The 23,836-nt window shown below is 48.0% G+C and overlaps 1 protein-coding gene across 1 annotated transcript in view; it reads left to right on the forward strand.

Moving 5' to 3' along the window:
- The window catches only part of LOC147902094 (midasin-like protein), a 193,926-nt gene that overhangs the window by 140,011 nt on the left and 30,079 nt on the right, over positions 1-23,836 (forward strand). Inside the window, exons 60-69 of the mRNA XM_087374676.1 lie at positions 7,271-7,339; positions 7,506-7,662; positions 15,862-16,028; positions 16,132-16,211; positions 16,362-16,630; positions 16,771-17,016; positions 17,108-17,234; positions 23,134-23,201; positions 23,299-23,457; positions 23,536-23,763. Of these exons, the coding sequence (XP_087230802.1) occupies positions 7,271-7,339; positions 7,506-7,662; positions 15,862-16,028; positions 16,132-16,211; positions 16,362-16,630; positions 16,771-17,016; positions 17,108-17,234; positions 23,134-23,201; positions 23,299-23,457; positions 23,536-23,763 (1,570 nt within the window). The remainder of the gene's footprint in view (positions 1-7,270; positions 7,340-7,505; positions 7,663-15,861; positions 16,029-16,131; positions 16,212-16,361; positions 16,631-16,770; positions 17,017-17,107; positions 17,235-23,133; positions 23,202-23,298; positions 23,458-23,535; positions 23,764-23,836) is intronic.

A 23,836-nucleotide genomic window follows, 5' to 3' on the forward strand; every position in this document is an offset into this window, starting at 1 on the left:
CCAACGCCTCCGCGACAAAGAGAAAGAGGAAGGGAGCCAGTGGGCAGCCTTGTCTCACGGAGCGGCTGAGCGGGAAGGCCTCCCCGGTGAACCCACCAATCAACGTCTAACTGGAACTACCTACATACAAGGTGAAGACTCCTCAGATCCACCTGTCTGAGAAGCCTAATCTTTGCATCATGCCCTCCAAGAAGGACCACTCTACCCGATCATAGGCCTTCTCAAAATCCAGCAGCAGTAGGCCTCCTCCCTGGCCCAATCCAGTGCCTCCCAAAAGGTGAAGATGTTGTCGAGGATGCTACGCTCTTGGACCAAACCTATCTGCGTGTCGTGGATGATGTCGACTAGATGGGGTTGTAGCCGCAAACTCAAGACCTTGGCTAAGATCTTGTATGCGGTGTCTAGTAGAGTGATCGGTCTCCACTGACGAATGTTCGAGAGGTCCCCTCCCTTCGGAATCAAACAAATCCAGCCTCTGCTCAGAGACGATGGGAGTGCTCCTGAGTCAAAGACCTCCTGAAAGGCCAGCCGAAGGGGGGTGTGCACAAAGGGCCAAAAGCTCCTGAAGAAGACCGGGGACAGCCCATCCTCCACTGGGAACTTCTAAGTCGGAAGTGCCCTGAGAGCTTCCCGAAGCTCGTCATCTGTGAAGGGAGAATCCAACTGGCTGCTCACGCCCTGAGAGACCACACTGGGACATGCTACCATACCGCCTCGCGGGCCTCTTGCACCTGGGGGACTCCTCCTGAGCCTGGAAAAGGTGTTGATAGAAATCCGAAGCCAACTCCATAATCTCATGAGGGTCCGAAACCACCCTGTCGCTAGTGTCTCTCAGTCTCTGCAACTGGGCACTTGCCGACCTAGGCCCTGTGGCTTGAAAGCACTGGCGGCTCATGCTATCCCCCTGTTGTACCCAACGAGCACGAGTGGAATGGTAAGAATACTCAACCCTCCTCAACTCGTGTCCTGAAGCTCCAGACGTGCACACTCATATCTGTCAGCAAGCCATTGGGACTCCGTGTCCAGCTCCCTGAGACGCTCAATGGAGGCTCAGTCACGCCTCAAAGCTCTCTCTCTCTCCTGAAGGGAAAAACGACGGCGGAGAGCCTAGGTGCGGAGCTCCTCACTGCTCCTCTGAATCACCGCGACTGTCCAAGATGCCCAGCCACCCTCCGGAGTGTCCTCTGGCTGCTACCAAATCTCTGATATGACTCGTTGCACCTCCTTCTGCTGCATCAACACATTTGGGATGTGAACCCCCCTCTATGGGAGCCCTCGACGGGGCTGCGCCAAATGAAGCACAATCGGCGAGTGGTTTGAGAGGGTAGTCCGTGCAAGAATGCCCGTGGAACCACCTCTATGCATCGCCCAATCTCCAACGTAGAACCTATCTTGCCTCTCAAGCAATCATCATGCTGACGCTGGCCAAAGGAGAAACTAACATTGTCAGGGGTCCTGGACAACTCAGCCTCCCTCTAGGGATACCTGCCGCATACCGAAAAGTTAAACTGCTCCCAAGTACTCTTCTCCGCTGGGGGCATCTCGGAGAAAGAAGCATCCCCTTGTTTGTCTTCTCCGAACTCAAGATTGTTGAAGTCCCCTCCAACAATCCATGAGTCTACATCTGGGAGACAATCGGTCAAGCGCCTCCAGAAGGCCGGACGTTGTTGTCTACAAGCTGGGGCATACAAGTTTAGGATCCCAATCCTAGAAACTCCCATCCATAATCCCATCCAGACTATTCTACCTGTAATGACCTCCCCCTGGTCATACACCTCTGATGCAACTGCCTGCGAGACTCAAATGCAAACCCCTCCACTCCTTCCCATTGCGGGAGACCAGATCTCCGAGCCTCTCCCAAGAAGGAGGTGGCGTCTACGTCTGATGTCCAAGGCAGAAAACATATGCTCCTGTACCAAAAGGGAATCCTCTGCCCTGCCAACCACTGCTCTCTGTAGCTCTTGGCGAAGTAACAAGTGCACGGGTTGTTGACGTGCCCGATTGTGGAGTCCGTGCACGTTCCAACTCACCGTGGTCCAACTTATGGGGCCAGTGGTTTGGAGGGGGGGTAGTCCAAATCCATGGGGAGCCGAACTAGTGGCGTAACTAGTTCGATGCCTACCTTGATGGCCCACTGCATCAAGGAGGCCTCGACTCCAAGCCTATCCGCGCACTGATGTAGCGTCCAGTATGATGCCAACTTAAGCTGGATCTCTAGACGTAGGCGAAGCACACAAATAGATGCTCCCAAGTCCCGTCTATCTGCAGAGAAACCCAGCTGAAAAGTGGCGGTCTTCCCATGGGAGACCCACAATTCCTTCCCTTGCGGGCCTAGCCACTCCTCCTCCATCATGCTGAACATCCGTTGCCCCATCATCAGATCAAACTGCGTGGGGGTCCACTGCTCCTCGCCACTAGCTCAGAAGTGAAATCCTTAGAAGGAACAAGTGTGAGAGCCCTACACTCCTATGGACCCCCCTTTTCGGGGCTGTAAAATTAGGGCTGACACCTCCACAGCAAGCGGATATTTGTACGGAATCTCTAGGTGGAATCGCTAGGTAGTTCCTTAGTCCTAGCCTCCAAAACTCTCTGGGTAGAGGATGACCAGGGCGGGGCTTAGGACCTGGGAGCTTAGAAAAGGGCCTCGATGACCCTGACAATGAGGAGGCAGAGCCAGGGTAGGGCCGCGTCGAAGTGTTCAGGCACTCCCTTTCTTGTAGGACAAGACGAGGAAGGGCAGGAGGCGGGTGGGGGGGGGGGGGAGAGAAGGCTGCTCTAAGGGGGCCCAAGGGGGCGAGAAGGAGAGGCGGGGCGTGGTGGGAGCTGAGAGTAAGCGCAGCTGGGAGGAGGGAGGGAGGGATCAGGGGGGGTGGGCGGGGGAGCGACCTCGGCAGGAGGAGGCGGGGGAGGCGGAGGGACCTATGGAGCCGACTCTGCTGGGCCTCCAGAGTCTCGCTGAATAGGAACCTGGGTACTCTGCTCTGATGTCGCCCGTGGATCCGAGGGGAGATCGAAAAAGGTCTCCTCCTCCTCCATCTGTGTCTGGTCCAGGGACTCTGCTGGCACCTTCCCCTTCCCCTTTCCTGTGTCCTGGGAAAAAGAAGTTTGCGCCTTCTCGCGCTCTTTAAGTTTGGCTCTCCTTCTTTTGTTTTTTTGAGCTGATTTAGAGGGCTTGTTTTTCTCCACCTTGGTCCAAGTCCCTTGGGAGGGCTCAACCAAGGTGTTTGAGTTTGATGCTGCCTAGCCGACGGGCGGCGCTAAGCCTCCCTATGCTCTTGTCTCTGGTGAGGGGCCTGCGAGGTGATCCCATCTGTCTGCACAGAAGACACTGCCCGGGTAAGCCAGAGATCTCCACACGCTGTCTGAACGCGCCTCCATCTAAGGTCTCCAGGAGGATCTTCTCTTGGAGGGACTCTGGATGCTCTGCGATAACCCGGAGGCGGGGGACCCCGTCGTCTGCCAGTACTGAAGCCGCTGTCTGTGGCGGAGATGCTAGAGTTGTGCCAAGACAATTCCCTATGGAAGGAAGAATAGATCCGTACTCCTTCAGAAGCCTTGGGAAGCGGAGCGTCACTGGGAATGGTGCCACGTGATGAGTCGAATCCATGTCCTCGACTGTGAAGCCATGGTACCAAGGAAGGAGGTAGATGACATGAGGGCCTAGTAGGATAGGGCTCTGCTCGACAAGGAAGGCCGTGGTGTCGGGGGGGTTCAGCTACATGAGGAATACTCCTCTCCCATAGATCGTGACCTCCTGGATGTGGTTAGCCCCTAGGGCTAAGCTCGCCTGAAGCCAATCCTTGACCTGTTTCCTTGACGGGGTGAGCCCAACAATGCGACCCACCAGGGCCCTGTTGTGCAAAGCCTCTACTTCACACTTGACCTATTGCTTGTCTTCCGGAGAGAGCATAACCTTAACCACAGTGGGGGTCGAAGGTGCTGCCATGTGAGCCCTTCTTGCCAGACCAAGGGTCGTTGTCAAGGTCAGTTCTCCCGAGAAACAAACACGAAGAGCTTCACAAATGGTCCTTATGGATGAAGCTATGAGAATCCTAGTGCAATGCCACCTCCTGGACGAACACTTCTAGTTGGATTGAAGGAAGATCTCCCATAAAATGCGTGTCCTGAACGGAGCAACGCAGGGAGGAACGGAACAAGTGATAAATATCCGCAGAGGAGTGCCCGTACATCTGAGAGTTATGGGCATGACATAAGCCCACGATGCTCAACGACGACACCAATGGAAGAAATGAACATAGTCCGGTGTAGAGGCATATCTTCCAAATAACCAAAACTGCCTGCCAAAAGAGATGCTAGGAAATCGGGCATGAAGAGAAGTCCCCAATCTGGGAAGAATATCACAGACAACTTGGCAAATTCAAAGCAGATGCGGGACTGTCTCCCTCCGATGTAAACGATACGGGCAAGCTGAGGAGCCTAGCAGCCACGAAAGAGCCCACCAGTAGTGCACCCACCAAACAATGCCATAACCAGCTGAGAGGGAGCTTACTGTTCCAAATATGGCCAAGAAAAACCTTCCACCAAGCAAGTGTTTTGTCAAGATGCCAAATAAAAAGCCCACGCTCCTGAATCCATAGCTGTGAGAGTAGAAGATGATAAGCTTTTTTGGCACTAAGATGCGTAAATGGAAAAGGGAATAACCCAGAATGCCTCAATCAAACTTCCAATCCATCAGAGAAAGATCAGTAAGAGACAGGCTGAAATGGATGCAACATGGTAGTGAGAAACGCCAAATATGCTTGTGATGCATCCCCAAAGAAAATTGCCTCCTGGCTTGTGGAAAAGAAAGTGTAAGACCCCGATCAACCACCACATCATCTACCGTGGAGATATCCAATCAATGTAAAAAAACCCTTTCTAGGCTGAAGATGAGCTAACGGGGGATCAAAGACATGGCTGCAATGAATACTCTGTGAACGGAGTCTATTTCCAGGATCCAGAGGACGGACTAACCAATGCAAATGTGCCGAAAGAAGCTGCCAATCATGGAGCAAATGAGTAGAAAATGCACAGCCAGGAATACAGCCATGTAGATGCCCAAAAATAAGATCCGCAAGAGTAGGAATCTGATGGCCAAAGGCATCAGTACGGAGTAAGGCAATCAGGCATGAGAGCATAAGTGTCCACGGCTGACGCTGCTCCAGAAAAGTAAGCAAAAGCGTAGCTTGCAATCTATCACATGAGTGTTAAGGTTCAAATAATTTAAACCTCCATTCATTTTGGGTGATCAATTATATTGTAATTAAGAAGACGAAGTATCTTATGACAATTTCTGTGCACCAAAGGCATTCTATTGCCCTCGATATGAATTTCTCAATATCTGTAAACGACCAAGGAATTAATGACAAGCGAAACTGCACATAGGCCATAATAATGTGAAATAGCTTCTTAGTAGCCATAGCCTTTCCTGTGGCAAAGAAATATGCCAACCAATAAGATAGCCCAAGTGGTACACAATGTGATCAGAGGACACACACACGTATGTATGTGTGTGTGTTGGGGGGGGGCAGAGAAGGTCAGCTCCACTTTACTAGGGATGACTGTATGGCTAGGCCCTATGCACCAGCAAATGATTGATAAGAAGCAGTGAAGCTTTTGTTTGACTACAAGTTGAATGTTGATTGATGTTCTGAACACAGTCTTTTTCCCAGACTCTAAAAAATGAAAGCAAAATTTTCTGTGCAAGATTTGGTTGTTGCCCACTTTGTATAGGTATTCAGCAATTATGCCTAGTGGAATCTTTTAAGGTTCTTACGGGTTGCTGGATGAGGCTTAGTCAGTAGTAGCCTGAATCCAATTGCAGCTTTACGGACTGGTAGGTGTACCTCCAGTTTGGTATTGTTAAGATGTAGAAAGTAGATTCAAAAACATAGAATGGAATAGGAAATGAGCGGGCAATCCTTGAATTCCCTTTACTATGAAAATTATGTGCGCAAATTACCTAAGGTGGTCTATGCGATTACGCTATTACCTGAATAGTCAATTTGAGATAAGTACCAATGATCTCAGTACAATGATCAATGTTTCAACAATACTTCCTCTTAAGTTCTTTTGCGTATCGGTCCTTGCATGTTTGCAAGACATCCAAGCACTGCGGTTCATTCATCGATTTATAAATGCTCTCTATCATCTTTTTGGTAAACAGGAGAATTGCTTTGTTGCCTTGGAGTTGTAGCTGACAGTGAAGACAACATTTTGAGATGGTTGGAGGCCCTTTAAAATGGACAAATGCATGAACCCACATTTACTTAAGTACGCCTGCGTTCTAACTTGGTATCAGAGCTGGATTCTCAGTGGACTATGAGCTGGTGACTATTGCGCATGATGACACATGGCTGGGTGTAAATTGAGACTGTTGAATGTTGCGCTCCACATCTTGCTGAAGTGCTGCACATGCTGTTGTGGGATGTGGCAACCTGTGGCAGGTCAACCTGTGTACTGCGGGGGTGCCCCGTTCCGATTCCACATAAATTTGGCAGCAGAGTTAGGTCTATGAGGGGGTGTTGGGAATTTAGCCCTCTCCCTCGTGGGTATGTAGTGGAGACTTAAAAAGGGTCCATGACATATGGCAAATGGGACAATGTATACAAAGGAGTGCCTACATGTGCCTAGTATAAAGGTGGGAGTATCAGGTCCATATCTCCCTCGGGGACTTTCGGATGTTCTAGACCTCTGCATGGCGATGGGGCAGGGTGTGGGATCCATGTACCCAGTGCAGACTGTTGGGTGTATCGTGGATTACACGTGGACGCCTGAGGGTCTAACACGTAGTTCATTATAGTAGCAAATCCCCATAATTCAACTGTGCAATTTGCATGTGTTACGTTCCAAGTTTTGTCCATTGTAGCTCTATTTTGACCTGTGTCCCACAGTTCTGATCTGTTCTGAGCATGTGAATTGGGTTGTGGAAAATAAACACTTGGAAGTTAAAGCACATTCAATGTCCAATAATGTCTTCTCTCACTTTTGGCTTATGGCCTGATTCATAAGAGATCGACCTACCTAGTACCAGCATCAGATCCAGAAGCATATATCACTCCATAAGCCCTTGATCCGCAGTGCTATCTGATGTCTGTGAATCCCTGCATTTTTATGTTTGTTTTCATTGTCATGCAATGCCATACTTTAGATTCCAATGACAACTATATTCATGTCACAATTTTAAACCTATGTACACAATTGCTTCATGTTCCTTTTCGGCAAGTTTATTAAATTTGCAATAACAACTATGATGATGCTTATGATGCAGTGCTGTGGTGGAGAGGCTCTCAAGAATTTTGTACAATATATTCAATTATTATTTACAGTTCGTACCTTGGTAAGTGTTTATCAGCCCCTTGTACACTGACTCTTTGATCTTTCTCAGTTCCTAATTGGGTACTGGATTTCCATTCTATAGACACTAACGTTCCAACGCATTGAATTATTCAGAATATGACTGTAAGTGGTTAATTTTATGCATGTATTGTGTTTCTTTCTTTCAGGATTGAGGAATCTATTGTTTCTGAAAAGGCGAGTATTAAACGTGAGCTGGATGACTTTACACGGTTGTGCAAGTGGGATGACCGCGGTTACTATTCTTTGGTTTCTTCTGTAGGAAATACTCATAGGAAGGTTTTCAAACTTGTGAGCAAATACAAGGTAGTTTCTTCTCAGGATTTCAATAGATCTTCATGCTGTCTTAATAAGCTGGTATTAATGCATAACTGACCTGCTGGTATTAATGTATCAATAGATCTTAACAAGCTGGTATTAATGCATCACTGGCCTGCTTGACTCTGCTAGTCTTTGTGTTGCTGTATTGGGATTGGGCATAGTGCGATAGGAGAACACAAAGGGATGAGATTGCATACACTACTTGTCTCATGTTACAAGGGGATAAAATAACACAAAGGTAAAACTCTCATCGATGATGAACAAGGGGAAAATGAAGTACAATAGGTGGGAGCTCTAACAGCAGTGGGTTTATACACTTAATTATAAGAAGAAAAAAACCTATGTGGTGCAATGTAATGCAATGTAATGCCACCTTATGCAATAGCATGAGCTAGTAGAAGATCCCCAATCTGGCGCACAAGAGAGAGAGAAAGAAAGAAAGAAAGTTTATTAAAGTCTACCAAAGACCGATGGGTCTATGAGACTGATAGAATAGACCGATAGAGAACGTGATACAATGAGCAATAGGGTGGAGCTACTAAGTGAGCATCCTAACCCATGCTAGAGATAACTGTGTAGACATAGTCAATGCTATCATCATACATGCCACCATAGTCAAAGACATCCCTGGCATCCTCCTCATAATAGATGCAATCTAATCCAATACAATGCGGCACACACAGGGTATGAAAAAGTCAAGGTACACCCGATGACGGACTAGGAAGTGTAGGAAAGAAGCCCGTAATAGATCACTGCCTGCTGTCTGGAGGAGTAGCTGTCGTGCCCTCCTGGTGGCTATTCTACGTCTGACGAATGCCATAGTAACCCCTGTCGGCCATATCCCAGGTCTGAAAATAGAAGAAATGTCAGCTAGTGTGTGTGTGTCCGCGTTGTTGAGTGTGCCGCGTCTCGGTCTTGGGCTCTTTGCCTCTCTTGCTATTTGTGGTCGGGGGGGCAGCATGCTCTGGCAAGAAGAACTTTGTGATCATACTCTAGGATGGACCAAACAAGGCTTCTTGCCCTTTGATGAGATGCTCTTTATGTCGGATCGTCTCGTGAATGACAAGCAAGGCACCTTTGATCTGTGTATGACAGGAGTCTGGAGAGCCCCTCTAATCCGTCTCTGAAAAGGTAGTGGTATCGTCCTCGGATCTTGTAGTAGACTGGGCAACCGAAGGCAAAGTGCTCCTCTGACTCAACCTCATGCCGCTCACATAATGTGCAGATATGGCTCTCTCTGGGGATAGTTGATGCGATGACACACGGAACTGTCCAATGGAAATCCTAAGTGAGTGTGGTATGTGGATCAGAGTGTACCTTGGCGGGACAATGAAACCCTCCTCAGAGATGCGTAGGCAGTGGTCCCGATAGAAGCTTAGCTTCACAGGTTGCTCTATCTGTGCCAACTGGATGTTGAGAGAGAGAGAGAGAGAGAGAGAGAGAGAGAGAGAGAGAGAGTATGTATATGTATATGTATATCTATATATATATCATAACATATATATTATATATTATGGAGAGGACCTCTGCTATACGGAGAGAGAGATGTATAAACGTCTTCAAAAGGCCTCGCAGGCCTGTGAGACAAAGTATATTAACAAAGTGACACATGGTCTTACAAGCCACAAAGGGATGAGGCAAAGGGCTCGCTAAGACTCTTTGCTGAGTACTATACTAGACTAAAATCAGAAATACAAAAAAAGCCCATCAGCTGAGGATTGAGGCAGGGAGAGCCGCATGTCCCTATTTTTAGGCACCTACCTCTAAATCACGCAGATGCTGCGAATTTGACGACATGCATGGTCTCTAGCTGAAGCCCTATAGCACTCCCACCAACATGCATCCATGCAAATTCTTCCACTGAAGTCTAGTAGGAGTTCTATGTACTTGCATGTCTCACACTGAAAGATAGGTGACCTAAGCAGCCTATCCTAGGTGATCCACGCCAAAAAGCATCGGCAAATAGTGCCAGCTCTTTTTGCTATGCAGTTACTGCCATGAGATGAGTTTCTGGAATACTGGCATTCTCTAACTGCATTAGGCAATCCAATCTTCAACATGTCTTTGTAATCCACCGTAGACAGGGCAATCTCCATACCAAGACCTATGCAGCCATGTACAGCCATAAACATTAGGGCACAACAGCCCAGCAGCAGCTGATACATTAATGTGCGCATCTCTTGACCTGTCCCTTTTTTGCTGTTTATACCGAAACACAAGGCCATTGATTGACAAATAAGTGATCTTCTCAATCATTCTAGAGCAACGTCCCAACTCCTGGAAGGAAGTGCTTGTAGAACTTGCTACCACAAGATGAAGCTTTCTTGCTGAAATCATAGGCTCTTCAACCCTTCAAAGGTCCTAGTATGTACTACTTTAAAGAAGAAATTCCAAATCAGCCGATGATGCTCCAAAATTCCAAAGTCAGCTTTATGACAAAGACATAGTTTCTTCCACAACTGTGCTTGTTCAACTAGGATGTTTTCAAACCTCTTCTGGCTATTTTTATTAGGAACATGCGGGCTCTTATACCAAATGAAATACCCCCAAACTAAGTCAAGTAAACGTATGACTCTGGAGGGGTTCAACTTCGAACTAAAATCCTAAATGCTGCAAGACAATCCTGCAAACAACTTACAGTGTTTGAGCTAGTAGCTCACCTCCACGTGGCAAAGTACATTGAGCCACCCCGAGAACACCGCGAGAGCCAGCCAGCCTCAAGGTCAAGATATGCATCCTATATCACATGCCCCTTCCTCTAGCTTCTGCTCCATTGACTGGAGGTCAAGTCCTGTAGAGGCTCCAACTCCTCGGTTCCCAAAACTGAGCCCCTATCCCACACTCAATAGGGTGGGGTCCAAATTCTGTGGAGGTATGTCACTGTCTAAAAAATGGCACCAACCTTGAGGGATGTCATGGCAAACTTTGCCTGTACTATTTGATGAGGAACTAAGGGCTTACTCTGAATCATCCTAGACCCCACTGGAGCCGCTCATATCTCCTCCACTCCACCACTGGACGATCACTCCCCCAAAGAGGTGTTGCGTACATGGCAGTCGACCTCTCTAGGGTGTCGAAGAGCTAACTCCTCGTAGGCATGTTCTGGAAGTGTGCCTAGAAGCGCTGCATCTCTAGACGGGCCAAGGCAACTCGCTCTAGTGTGAGTATTGCTCTAGCTGAATGCTTATCATGAAAACTGGGCCTGTGAATCTTGCCCCTAGGTATGTGTAGGACTACACTATCTCCATTGGCTCACCTCGGTAAGTGAAGCTATGTCGGTGTAGCACTACATGTAAGGTGTTAAGATCGTAACCTTGGTTTCCCAAGGTTGACTATTAGGTCTCTCTCTCGGCAGAACATCTGTAGGGCCTCCAGGTGTATTTGCAATTCCTTTGCTGAAGATGATATGAGGACTATGTCGTCTGCATATAGTAGTATTTGTATCATCAAGTCTGCCAATAGTGATCCCTCGCGTTCGAGGCGGTTTATAAAAGATGTGATCTCATCAATGTAAAGCTCGGAGGGAGTCGCTGAGAGGGAACATCCCTGCTTTACCCCGATTGTGTTCTCAACCCAATCCGATAGACCTCGTGGGGTGCAAACTCTCCTTTTGATGGATTCGTATAGGCTCCTCACTTCCTAAATCATAATATGTGGAATCTGCATCTTCTGTAGCTTTTTGATTAAGCGAGATCGTGGAATCGTGTCGAAGGCCTTCCCAAAGTTTACAAAGCAAGCATAGACGTTCAGACGTCTCGACCTCGCCGCTTCATTGATAGCCCTCAGGGTGAAGATGTGGTCTAGGCCCTGCCGGTGTATGTTTCCAAGAAACCCTTGGATCGGACCAAAGGGTGCTGTTTTTGTCACCCCTATCGTCTCTCTCTTGAATGATCACTTTGTCATCCTTGTAGGCAGCCTATTTCCCTGCCACTCTTGCCGCCATCACGTGCACTATTCCCTCACTCTGGTGCTCTTTTTGTAGGAGAGTGAAGTTGTCAAATCTTAGTACCTTTCAGAGTTGCATGAGGGTGGGCCTGTCTATCGCTGTCCGTAGTTTAATCACAAGTGGTCTTGTTGGTGCCTCAGCCTTGCCTACTCTCCAAGCTGACTCGCACATGAGATTAATACCCATTTTGGTGAACAAAGTCTTGGCATCTACCATTGGAGTGTCTCCCACTTCGAGGCCTCGAACCAAAACATTTAAAGCTTCTTCCACAGCATCCGAGATGAACTTCTTCTTGGGGGCAGCTGAGCCTTTTTAATCACGTCTCTCTATTTTAGAATTGCAGCTCCTTCTTGAGTGACTTTTTGTGTAAACTCAGTGTGCTTACCTTGCATGGTGTCCTGCAAGGATGCCAAGTCTTTTCACACACAGAGAAAGAAAGAAAGAAAGAAAGAAAGGTTATTAAAGTCTGATGGGTCATGAACTAATAGAAAACCTGATACAATGATCAAAAGGGTAGAGCTACTAAACGAGCATCCTAACCCATGCTAGGAAACTGTGTAGGACATAGTAAATGTCATCATCATCAATGTCACCATAGTCATAGTCCTCATTGACATCATCATCATCATAGCAGATACAGTTCGATCCAATACAATACAATACAACGCACACATACGGCATGAAACATCAAAGTAGGCCCGGTGATGGGATAGGCTTTGTAGGCAAAAGGCCACCCATGATAGATCATTGTCTATTATCTAGAAGTGTAGTATGACGTGACCTCCTGGCAGCGGCTCTACCATAGTCATAGTCCTCATTGACATCATCATCCTCATAGCAGATACGGCCTGATCCAATACAGTACAATACAGCACACACACATCATGAAACATCAAAGTAGGCCCGGTGACGGGCTAGGCTGTGCAGGCAATAAGCTTGTGATAGATCGTTGTCTACTATCTGGAAGTGTAGTGTGTCGTGAGAGAAAGAAAGAAATAAATAAAGATATATTAACGTCCGCAGGAGGCCTCGCGGGCCTATGGGACGAGGTACGAAATGAAGTAAGTCATATAGACCACTGTGGGTTGGGGCAAAGGGCTCACTAAGGCACTTGGTGAGTACTAAAATGCTATACTAGTACAAAATAGCAAAAAGGTAGCAAAATAGCATGAGGGTGGCATGACAATATCAAGTGCTCAGAGCTAGGGTCCCAAGTGCATGAACCGGCTTCACAGTGGCATGAAAATCTCAAGTGCTCAGAGCTAGAGTCCCAAGTGCATGAACCGGCTCCACGTATCTAGGCTCCATGGTGGCTCTCTGATGAGATGCAAAGAGCTCACGTATCTGCTTTTGTCGGGCTGTCTCCCGTGGTGGTGGAGGGCGTGGTCTCCTAGATCTCTGGATCCGATGGGCTATGTCAAGGGTGACACCTCGCCTCTGTTGATCTCCCCTGAGGAGAGCTGAAATAGGTCAAACCTCGATCGTGTGTGCTTTGATCGCCTGTCGCGTCGTGTACGGTCTCTGTGTCCCTCGTCCAGCAGTGTTGTGTCTGCTCTCTCCACCGATCCATATATCTCTATACTAAAATGGTATATTGAGTACTAAAATGCTATACTAGCTCCTCCTCCTCTACCCCAGAGTGCCCTGGAGTTGAGTCAAATGCATAGAAATCCGTAACCTATCTCTGCGCTTGGTCTACCTCAGTATCCCTTGGTGTGGTGGTCCCATCATGCTGCTATCGGATATGTCGTAGTAGCGTCTCTGTGTGTCGTCGCATCTCCATTAGGTAGAGCCCAATACAGGCCTGGTCTTGGAAGTGTATTAGTCGTGAGAGTGGGCCAAAGCCGTGCCTCTCCTAAAAAAGGCAGTGGTAGCGCCCTCGGATCTCATAGTAGGCTGGGCAGACACATCTGGATACCTAGAGAGGTTAGGGAGTGCTCAAGGCAGCTCAGCCCCAATTATTTAGATGCATGACTAAATACTAATTGTATCTTAGAAAAATGGCTTGGATAACATCAGTGTAAGATTGAGAGTCTTTGGGGTTAGATTTGAAATCTCGAATCAAAGCTTGTCCATCCCGATAGACTGCCCATTTACCTTCCTTGTGTGCTTCCTTCACTGTTGTGAGTTCGACGTGTCTTTGTTTGAGCTGGCTTGGAGTGAGCTCCTCAGATACCCAAATTCTTGTACCCTTTAGCTTGCGTGTTTGTCTGAGAATCTTATGTCTTGCTGCCCTTTCATTGAAGTGTACCTGTGCTTGTGTTTCTTTTTGAGTAACATCGCTTATGTCGTCTTCATCCCAATCGATTTGTGATATTTCTTTCTTGAGGCATAATATCCTGTCTTCTATAAGACCCTCCTCACCGCCTCCAATGCATCCATCTTGCAACCCCCGATGCGCAGTATCATTTTATTTGTACTCTGGTTTGCTGCTCTTTAACCTCCATGTATAAATCAGCTTTGTTGACTTTGTTATTGACATTTGCAATCATCTCCTGCTTGATAGAACTTACTTGCGTTATGATCAGTTCCTTCACTGTGGATACCAGCTGAGGTGTTGGTGGAGATGAATTGCATTTTTGCAACACTTCTTGAATAAATTCCTGCTTGCCTGTCCCTTCCATATCATTGTGTTTCCTTTCTAGAGCTACAATTCTAAGCTTGAGCTCACGTATTTCCTATTGGAAATAGTAGATGTGCTCTTGCAGGTCTGTCATGCTTACAACCTTTCTATGCCGCAGATATGTGCATTAACTTCGACTGGAGACCAAAAGGTCTATGGGACAGCAAGAAACCCTCTAGTACATCTGCTTTAGGGAGGGCACATGGCAGCTCCCAAGGAGTGCAAATGCAACCCCCATTATTTTAGAGTACCTAGATAATAGTCTAAAAGAGTAAACAACCATACATCAGTTTAAGACTGAGAGTCTTTTGGTTTTGATTTAAACTCTTTGATTAGGGCTACGCCTTCATGGTAAACTCCCCATTTTCCATCCTTTCTGGCAGCCTTATTCTTGAGTTGAGCTTGTGTAAGCTCCTCTGCCACCCATACTTTGGTACCCTTCAACTTGTAAGATTGTCGAAGAAGCTTGATCCGAATATCTTTTGACTTCATTGTAAGGATTGCATGACCTTTATAGTGCATAATAGAAGCTGGCCTGGAGGAGTCATCATCCTGCTCATCATCATCCACCCATTCAATCTTGGGCAAGCTTGCTTTGATCTTTGTCAATCTTTCACTATATGTGTCCTCTTTGTACCAATCTTGTGGGAGTCCCCCTATTCTAATCTTCAGTGCATTATAACATCTAGCTTCGTGTTCTTTAATCTTTGCTTGAGTATCAGACTTACTTGCTTTGGTGTCCACTTCCACAGTCACTTCCTTCTTAGCAGTTTGTACTTCAATGTGAACAAGATCTTTGACTGTAGAGACTAGCTGCGGAGTAGGGGGGCAATCCTTCCAGATTTACAGCCTCATCAATTACTCCTGCCTACCAGGCCCTTCCAGGATGTGAAGCCAAGCCTTTACTTCTACCAGTTCCAATCGTAGCTCTCTGACTGCCTGGTGCAGATAAAAAAATCTGATCTTGTTGCCCAAGGATGGGTCGTTTTGAACCTTCTTGTTGGTAATTCCGTGCATATGGAGAGGGTGTCATGGCTGCAACTGTAGCGTACCGAGTCCTAATGGAGGTCGAAGGAGTTGAGGGGGACTTGGAGGAGAGGGTAGGCCAATCCATAATTGGTTGTCTATTGAATCCCCTAGCTTAACCTAACCCCCGGGTTGGGTTGGGGGTTTAACCCAACTCGGGGTTAGGGTTAGTGTGTTTGCTGCTAGCTGAGGTAACTGCTGGCTGAGGCAAAGGGCTGACAGGTGGAGGGCTGCTGCTGACGGGTTGTACAGAGAGGTACGGGCTGCTGAAGGAGAGGTACGGACTGCTGATGGGCTGGTATGGGCTGCTGACAGAGAGGTACGGTATGGACTGCTGATGGGTTGTACGGAGAGGTGCGGACTGCTGATGGGCTGGTACGGGCTGCTGACGGAGAGGTACGGATGGGGAGGTACGGGCTGCTGTATGGAGAGTGACGGACTGGCTGTACGGAGAGTTACGTACGGAGAGGGAGAGGGGCTGAGAAGGTGGAGGAGGGGGCGCGGGCTGAGAGGGAAGGTGGAGGGAGGGCGAGGCGGGCTGAGAGAGAGAGAGAGAGAGAGAGAGAGCTAATGTGAAAGGTTTGTGCAGGATGTGTTTAGGAGGCCTGTACTGGAACTTTTGAATGAGAAGGGTCGAGTGAATATCGTGGAAAATGTATCCAAATTAAATCATTTGGAAAATGAAGAGAAACTGTACAGGCTAGAGTCAGCAAGTGCTGAGCAATTCCGTGGTGGTGATGATAAGAAAACCGAAAAGTGAGTGTTGTACCAAATTTTTTGTTGATATTATTATACTTTTGTGGCATGCATGTATGTTTGCTAGGTTTACAAAACATGTTAATGGCCTTGATACGTGCAGCTCGAATTTCAGTGAGCTGTGGCAAACACTCTTACAAGAAATTGTGGAGAAACTGATTAACTTTTCTTTGAAAAGTATGGGTAAGTACTAAGTGAATTGTTCTTTGGATGGTTTGATATCATTCTGCAATGAATGCTGATACGAGAAATGGAATCCTTTGGTGGGTACAATCAGATCTTATATTAAATTTCCAATATTGATGGTCGATTGAATAACCTTTATCACTGCAGGGGCTCCTGGTGTATATCACAAAAAGCTACCCTCTCTCCTGCCAAAAGTTTGGAGCTTGTTAAAAAGCAGTGTGTTTGCAGAACCTGCGAGTCAGGGTCGTCAAAGAGGCACAGATGCACTTGAGGATCTTGGTAAGACAGTCATCACACGATCTGCTGAGTTGAGAGAAGGTGAGAAGAAGCGCATGACAAAGAAAAAGGCTTTGGTGGATCTTTTAAAGGCTCTTCGCCATATCGGCTTATCACATCACCGATCTGCAATTCCAAAGGTAAATGTAAAGGGTGTCTGTTATATTTGTGCTGATGATAACATACGGCATTCGTCTTAAGAGGGTGGTGCAGTGGTTGAGATGATATAGGTTTCCCCCTATTTTAAATATTTTAAAGTTGAATGTTTGTATGTATGCAGGAGGAGCGTGATCCTAAGTCTTACTTACTACAGTCTCCATCAGAGGTAAATAGCCTCCTTGATTTCTGGATACAAGAGATTGCGGATGAGGATAATACTATGGTCCCTAGGTTTGTAGTAGCTCAACTGCATTATGGTTCCTCTGTATGGAAAAGAGGTACCCATTACTATTTCAGAAATATAGCCCTTCTTCAACACTTGCGCCAAAACTCACTGAATTTCAGCAAGGATCTTACCCTGCAAGAGGTATGCTTTTCTATAGCTTAGTAACTCTTGATACTTCCTTGCTGTATCTTTTTAGCATTCTGTTACACTGTATTTGGATGCTTTCTTGCAGGTGGCTGCAGCAACTGCATACACCGAGCATTTACTGTATGTTCAGCGCAGACAGAGGGAGTTTGCTTATAAATTTTCCTTGAACCTGGTGGCCCTCCACCGTATCACAAGTCACATTGGCAGGTTTGGTAAGTATAACTTACATACATTTTGGCAAGTTGTTTTGGAAGCAATTAATTTTATCCTCTGATGTGCGGTTGAAGTTATTGGGCTGGCAGATCTTTTTCTTTTTTTTTTTTTTTTCGCGCAAAAAGTAGTGCTAGTTATATTACTTGAAAACGAGAGTACAAGAGGGCCTAAAGGCCAGCGGGCTGCAATCTCAAAATGGATACAGCCCGAGGAGCCGAAATGCTAATTACAAGCCTCTCAGGGAATAATCATCGGAGAGTGGACAAACAGCCACGGTGGGGGGGCGTAATGCCACTGAAGACTCTGAGCAGAGTGCTGGAAGAACAGCTCCCGGTGGTCCCAGTCGCGAAGGAAGCGCCGTCTCTTTTCCTTCCCTGCCCGGGACTCCCCCTAAATCTGATCCCACTGACCCTTGAGCGTGTGAATGATCGTGCTCCAAATGTCTGCTAGGTCTGGGTAGCAGAAGAAGCCTGATCTCCTACGGTCTGCGTGCATCTGGAAGTCCAGATATGCCAGCCTGCAATGCTCCCTATGATCTCCCAAACTGGGTGCCGAGTCATCGCTCCTGCATCTGTCTCTGTCAGATGCCAAGGGAAGATGTCCATGTATGCCCAGGTGGCCTGCGTGATGAAGAAGACTGGATCCTGCCTAGAGAACTCATAAGCCAAGTGATGTCCCATCTCGGTGCTGCACCAGCAAACGGCTCCCCAAGTTATCGGTCCTAGCTCGGGTGCAGCCCTCGCTAAGATCCCCATGACTCCCTTCCAAACTGTCTGCGCATGCGAGCAGCTCCAAAGGCAGTGCTTTAGGGACGACTCCTCCTGAAAACACATCTGGCAGTGCCCCTCCTGCCCCATTTGCCTCAGCCAGCTGCCAACTGGTAGCCCCTTGTGTGCCACCATCCAAAGAAAGTAAGAGATCTTCCTTGGCCGCCAGCTTGCCCAAAGAGTCTTCCAGAATGTGCGAAGAAAGACCAGAGATATCCCTTGGGCATACCAACTATGTGCCTGTGTGGGTAGCCCGCACTGGAGAGCCCCAAGAGCACGCCTACCAGTACGCACACTGTAAGAGAAGAAGGGGGTAGGGTTCTCTGAGGTCTCCAATGGTGGCCAGTGCCACTCCCTTGGGTCCCACTCCACCTCTGTCAAGGAACGACCCTCCCAAATCCAGAGTCTCCAGTCTTGGTCCTGCATAATCAGGGGGTCTATATGCCACGTTTTCCCTTGCAGCCCTATGATGCGAAGGCGCTGCCAGGGTAGTTGGGGGTTGATCACAGCCTCTCTGCTCTGGAGGCGGCTATCATCGGCGACGGAGAAGAAGTGGATCGAGGAGTCGGAGAAAAGTCGTGCAACCACCAAAGGAATGCCCCGGGGTGTGAACTGTCCTAGCCACCTCTCATCTCTCGGGAAGAGCTATCTGGTGACCATGAGAATCCTCCAACCTGCAGGAATGGCAGCATCGATCTCCGCTCGCCGAGCCTGGATCCCACGTGCCGTACCTACTGCTGCTGCCAGCTCGCCTGGGCTCAGTTGGTTGTAGACGTCCCTCCAAACCTGGAGCGAGCGCGCGAGCCCACGCGCCCAGAGCGCCCAAGGGATATGGGATCTCTCTCCAAGCTGGCGACCTATATCATCTGTCACCTGGCTGCTCCAAATCAGGGGCTGTCTGTCTCTCTCCTCTCGACAGCCAGGGGAAACCTGGGAGATGCTGTGTCGCAACTTCCTCCAGACCGAGACGAGGCTACGGAGGAAGGGGGAACAGGGCTGAGTCAATGGGGCAGAAGTGAAGATCCACCGGATAGATGGCTGCCAATCACCCCCTCTTTGGGGGGTACATGCGCTGAGACCATGTTGAAGCAAGAGCTTCCACGTCTGCCCTCCTGGGGTCAGACCGCGGATGACTAACTTGCCAAGTAGTGCCTGACTCTGCAATTCTGGATCTATGATGCCAAGGCCGCCCTCTGTTTGGGGGAGAATGACCGTCTGCCAGGCGACCCGGGCTCTGGTGGTGGCGGAACCATCTGAGCCAGACCAAAGGAAGTGCCCGATTTTGTAGGCAGTCGGGAGGAGGGTGATAGGGCGCCACTGTCTGATCTCCTGACGGTCCCCCCCTTTGGGGATGAGGCATATCAAGTTGGAGAAGATATGCTGGAAGGATGCGAGCAAGGGCTGGTGGACCTCCTCCCAGAAGGTGGTGAAGAAAGCACTAGAGAGGCCATCCTCACCTGGGCAGTTCTGCCCATCAATAGCGCTCACCGCATCTTGCATCTCTGCCACGGTGAAAGGGGCGAGAAGGGAATCACTCATGCTAGGCTGCACGAGCAGCGGTGTATACCTCCACACCTCCTCCCTGCATAGGCGGCCACGAGGGTCTGGGGGCTCCTGCTGGAATAGGGATCTGTAGAAATCTGTCGCCAAGTCCCGAACCTCGTCTGGATCTGTCCTGACACTACCATCCTGCGCTCTAAGAGATCGGAGCTGTTCCCCTGCTGACCTCTGGCCATGAGTCTTGAAGAACTCTCTGCACATCCTGTCGCCTTTCCTAGCCCAGAAGGACTTGGAAGCATGAAACGAGAACTCTGAGCGTCGCTGGGTGATCTCCTCTAGCATGGCTCGGGCTCGAACCTCCTACCGTTTGAGCTCCTCAGAGCCTGGAGAAGACTGCTGCATCCGCTGAATCGAGGTGAGATCTCGTCTGAGACCCCTCTCCTTCGCCCACCTCTGCTGCCTGACCTAAATCGCCTCCTGTTGACAGATGAGACTAGACTCGGCAAGCGCCTAAGCTACCTGTGCTGCCATATTCCCCATGGGGTCCCAATCTTGCTCCCACAAGTCCACTATCCTGCTGCGAACCGTTGCTCTGGAGTAGATGGAGTCTGGGATCCGGCATGAGCGTGGAGGTGAGGAGTGAGAGGCTGAGTCCAGGACTAGGATGACTGGGGCATGGTCTGAGAGTGTCGTCCCTGGAACCACTCCTGACTCTCCACCTCTGCCAAGCGCCCAATCGCTGACATAGAAACGGTCTAGCCACTCCAAAAGTCTACCTCCCTCCCTCCTGTAACCCCAAGAGAAGTCCAGACTCCCTGTCCATCTGCGAAAGGAAGGCTCCCTTCAGCTGTCCCGACCTCCCACTGTGAACAGGAAGGAGTCCCAATCTACGTGCTCTGCCTGAGCTATACCGAGGAACTCTAGGCCCCGTCCTTGCTGATCCTCTAGGGTCTCAAGGTTGTTGAAGTCCCCTCCTACAATCCAAGAATCCATCTGTGGCAACAAGTCTGTCAAAGAGCTCCAAAAAGCGGCTCTCCGTCTGAGGTCGGTCGGGGCATAGATATTGAGGATGCCAATACGGGATCCCTCAATATTTAAGCCCACCCAAAGCGCACGTCCTGGGATCAGAGTGCCAAAACCACACACATGCTGAACTAGAGAAGCGTTGATGGAGGTACAGACACCCACGCTCCTCCCCTGCTCGCCAATCGAAGGTTCTCAGTAGGTGTGGGAGCGTCCTGTGAGGACCTTCCCACAAATACTGGTCTGAGAAGCCGAAAGCTTGTGTTCCTGCAATAGGAGCACATCTACCCTTCCCACCAAGGCTGGCTGGAGCTCCTGTCTGAGCACCATCTTCCTGGGGCCGCGGGTTCCTGATGAGTGGTTGACGTTCCAAGAGATAATGCGTATACTCATGAAGAAGGGAGATGGGCCACAAACATCTGTCTGCTTGCGGTCGATGTCGAGGTGGTCGGAGGATGTCTAGTGTGCAGACGAAGGCGCTTCTGTGAGGGTTTCGAAGGAGAGGCCGGATCATCGAACCCATAGGGGAGAGGCCCTTCGTCCCATGGTTGTAAGCTCTCTCTAACCAGCTCGACGCCTCTGCCAGGGAAATACTGTAGAAGCCCGCTTCCTCTGAGGTCCTCCACGGGCGGAGCCCTTCTGCGTAGACCCACTCCAGAGGCGGCCGAATAATGACCAAAAGGCGGAATCGTTTGGCGTTGTGGCGCCATCTCAGACGAACGTCACCCTCCTTCCACTGCTGCTGAAGAAGCTCTGCTGCTCTGCTACCAATCCAGTCCTGCACCTGCTCCTGGGACTGATCTCGAATCATCTCCCAAACATGTTCATTCGTCCATTGCTCATTCCCGTCACTGGTGATAGTGAAGGAATAGCTGGGGGGCAAGGACGGACACCTTACCCTCCGCCCCCTCGCGGAGGAAGAAGATGCTGATGTCTAGGTATGCAGGGAAGGAGCCAATAGCCACTGCATCCAGATAATCCCAAGGTCCTGCTCGGTAAAACTCCAAAGGTAGAGGGTGTGGGGACGAGGATGAGGAATCTGAACCAGAGAGAGGGGTGATGGCTGTCGAACAAGCTGGAGTGGTGCTGGCCTTCTGCGGGGAAGGGCCTCTCCCCTCCGCCGGGCCAGGAGGGATAGGCGCGGGGGAGGTCTGTGCTAGCTTCGGGGCTGCAGGTGGCTCAGGCAGAGAGGGGGGTTCAAGAAAGACATTTGTATGCACTTATTTATGGACTGTAAAGGTATGAAAAAGCTGATTATCAAGGATAAATACCCATTACCTAGAATGGATGATTTAATGGATAGACTGCATGAGGCAAAGTCTTTAACTAAGCTTGACTTGCGATCAAGATACTTTAAATCAGGATAAAGTAGAGAATGTTCACAAGAATCCACTGAGGTATGGTCAGCTTGGGTTTTATGTGATGGCTTTGCGTTAAGCAATGCTCTTGTGACTTTCTAGCAATAGATGAACAATTTGTTCATATCTTATTTTGGAAAGCTCTCTAGAGCACATAGTGGTGTAGAGTAAGTCTATGCTAAGGAGACAAAGTGTGACTTCCTTAGTACTAAACTCCCGTGTCTTGCTCTTAATGTTTACAGATGGAATTCACATCGAATATGACAAGATTATGAATTTTCTAGAGTGGCTAGTCCCTAGAATGATACTCTGTGTCTTGCTCTTAATGTTCACAGATGGAATTCACATCAATTATGACAAGATTATGAATTTTCTAGAGTGGCTAGTCTCTAGAATGATACTCTTGTTAAAATCTGTTCTGCTTTTATTAGTTTGTTAGGTTTGTCTATTAGGGATTATGCCAAGATAGTGGCACCCTTAACCTCAAATGGGATGAAAAAGCTAGAAGGGGAAGAGCAATCCTGTTAATTGTATGGAGGGATGAACTGGAGTACAGTTTTCAAACTTCCACAGCTGTGATGTTGCGAATTGTGGATCCTATGACACTTTCAGTCTAACATTAAATTTTCGGTGATTTGTGGCAAAAGGAGCAGCATTATGCCATTTGCTTTTGAAATTAAGAAGCTTATGCCGAGTTCAAGTATCCTACTTGGGAAAAGAAACTTTTTGGCAGTTGCATGTGCATTAAAATTTTTGAGACACTAATATCATGCAAGATTTGATGCTGTACACGTAATAGGAGCTGAAGCTATCATATGACGAAAATTATGAACTTTTCTGTAAAAATGTGGGGTGCAATTGTTGTTTAATTTATATGGGGGAAGTCTTTTTCCTGAAACTCTCCTATGTACACAAGAATTTTGGGTTTAATAGTAGAGCTGCACAACTCAGTACTGCTGCGAAGCACAATTTCCAAGTTTTCATCGATGTTAATTTTTATATTTCAAGAATGCTGTCTGTCCCATGCTTCTTGTCGTACGAGGCTAACCGGCAAAAAGAGGGTTTACATTTTTTGCTGGCCCTTTCATTGGAATGTGCCTTTATTTTCAATTACCGTCTTTCGGATTTATCATAAAAATGTTGCTTTGCAAGCGGTTGACTCCTGTTCTTTTGCATCATATTTCTACCCATCCTGTTTTAATGAAGTAAGGTAACTACAATGTGGTAATTATAATGCTTCTTGTCTGCAGGCGACTTGAGTGGTTCAATAAAAGTAGGGGAGCAAAGCGGGGTGCGAAAATATATGTGGCTCCAAAAGGTATAGGGAAGGATGGACTTTTTTGTCGTTTGTAAAAGCTGATCAGGACTGCTTCCTTTTTCTTAGGAACCATTGATGACTCTTGTCCGTCTTTCAGGATCTTTTGGACTCTCTTTGCAACATTTGTTCAGAGGCTTCTCTATTCTATAAGATGGCAAATACAGTGCAGAGCTGTCCATTGGATAGTGGAACCTCTGAAATGGCGATGGTTAAGGATGCATTGGGGAGGGTGGCAAGCACATTGAGCTTTTGCAAGGTTTGTAGCATTGCTACACACATAATTACTGCATCTTGTGTAAGGTCTCTACATCATTTGTTTTGTTTTCTTTTGCAGCACAAACTTGATAACCTGCTAGTTCCAGGTGTCGAGTTAATTCGTGTGGATGAGGTAGAATCATCATGGCCTACTCTGATCACACCCAATATGAAAGATGCATTAGTGGAAAATTTCATAGGTGTGATGGAGGCAAAGGTCACTCTCGATAATGCCTGCTTTCAAGGAGATGGTGATATGACTGAATCTGGTCGTGTGCTTGAGTCTCTGTATAAACTCTTGTGCCAGGTAATTATTCTTACAATTAACCAGACAAAGTGTCTGGATGATCTAAGTTATCATTAAATTGCATCGAAGGGTA

Source organism: Dipteris shenzhenensis, chromosome 5 (assembly GCF_047967505.1).
Source record: "Dipteris shenzhenensis isolate YYH24624 ecotype China chromosome 5, Dip_SZ_1.0, whole genome shotgun sequence".
Lineage (NCBI taxonomy): Eukaryota > Viridiplantae > Streptophyta > Polypodiopsida > Gleicheniales > Dipteridaceae > Dipteris > Dipteris shenzhenensis.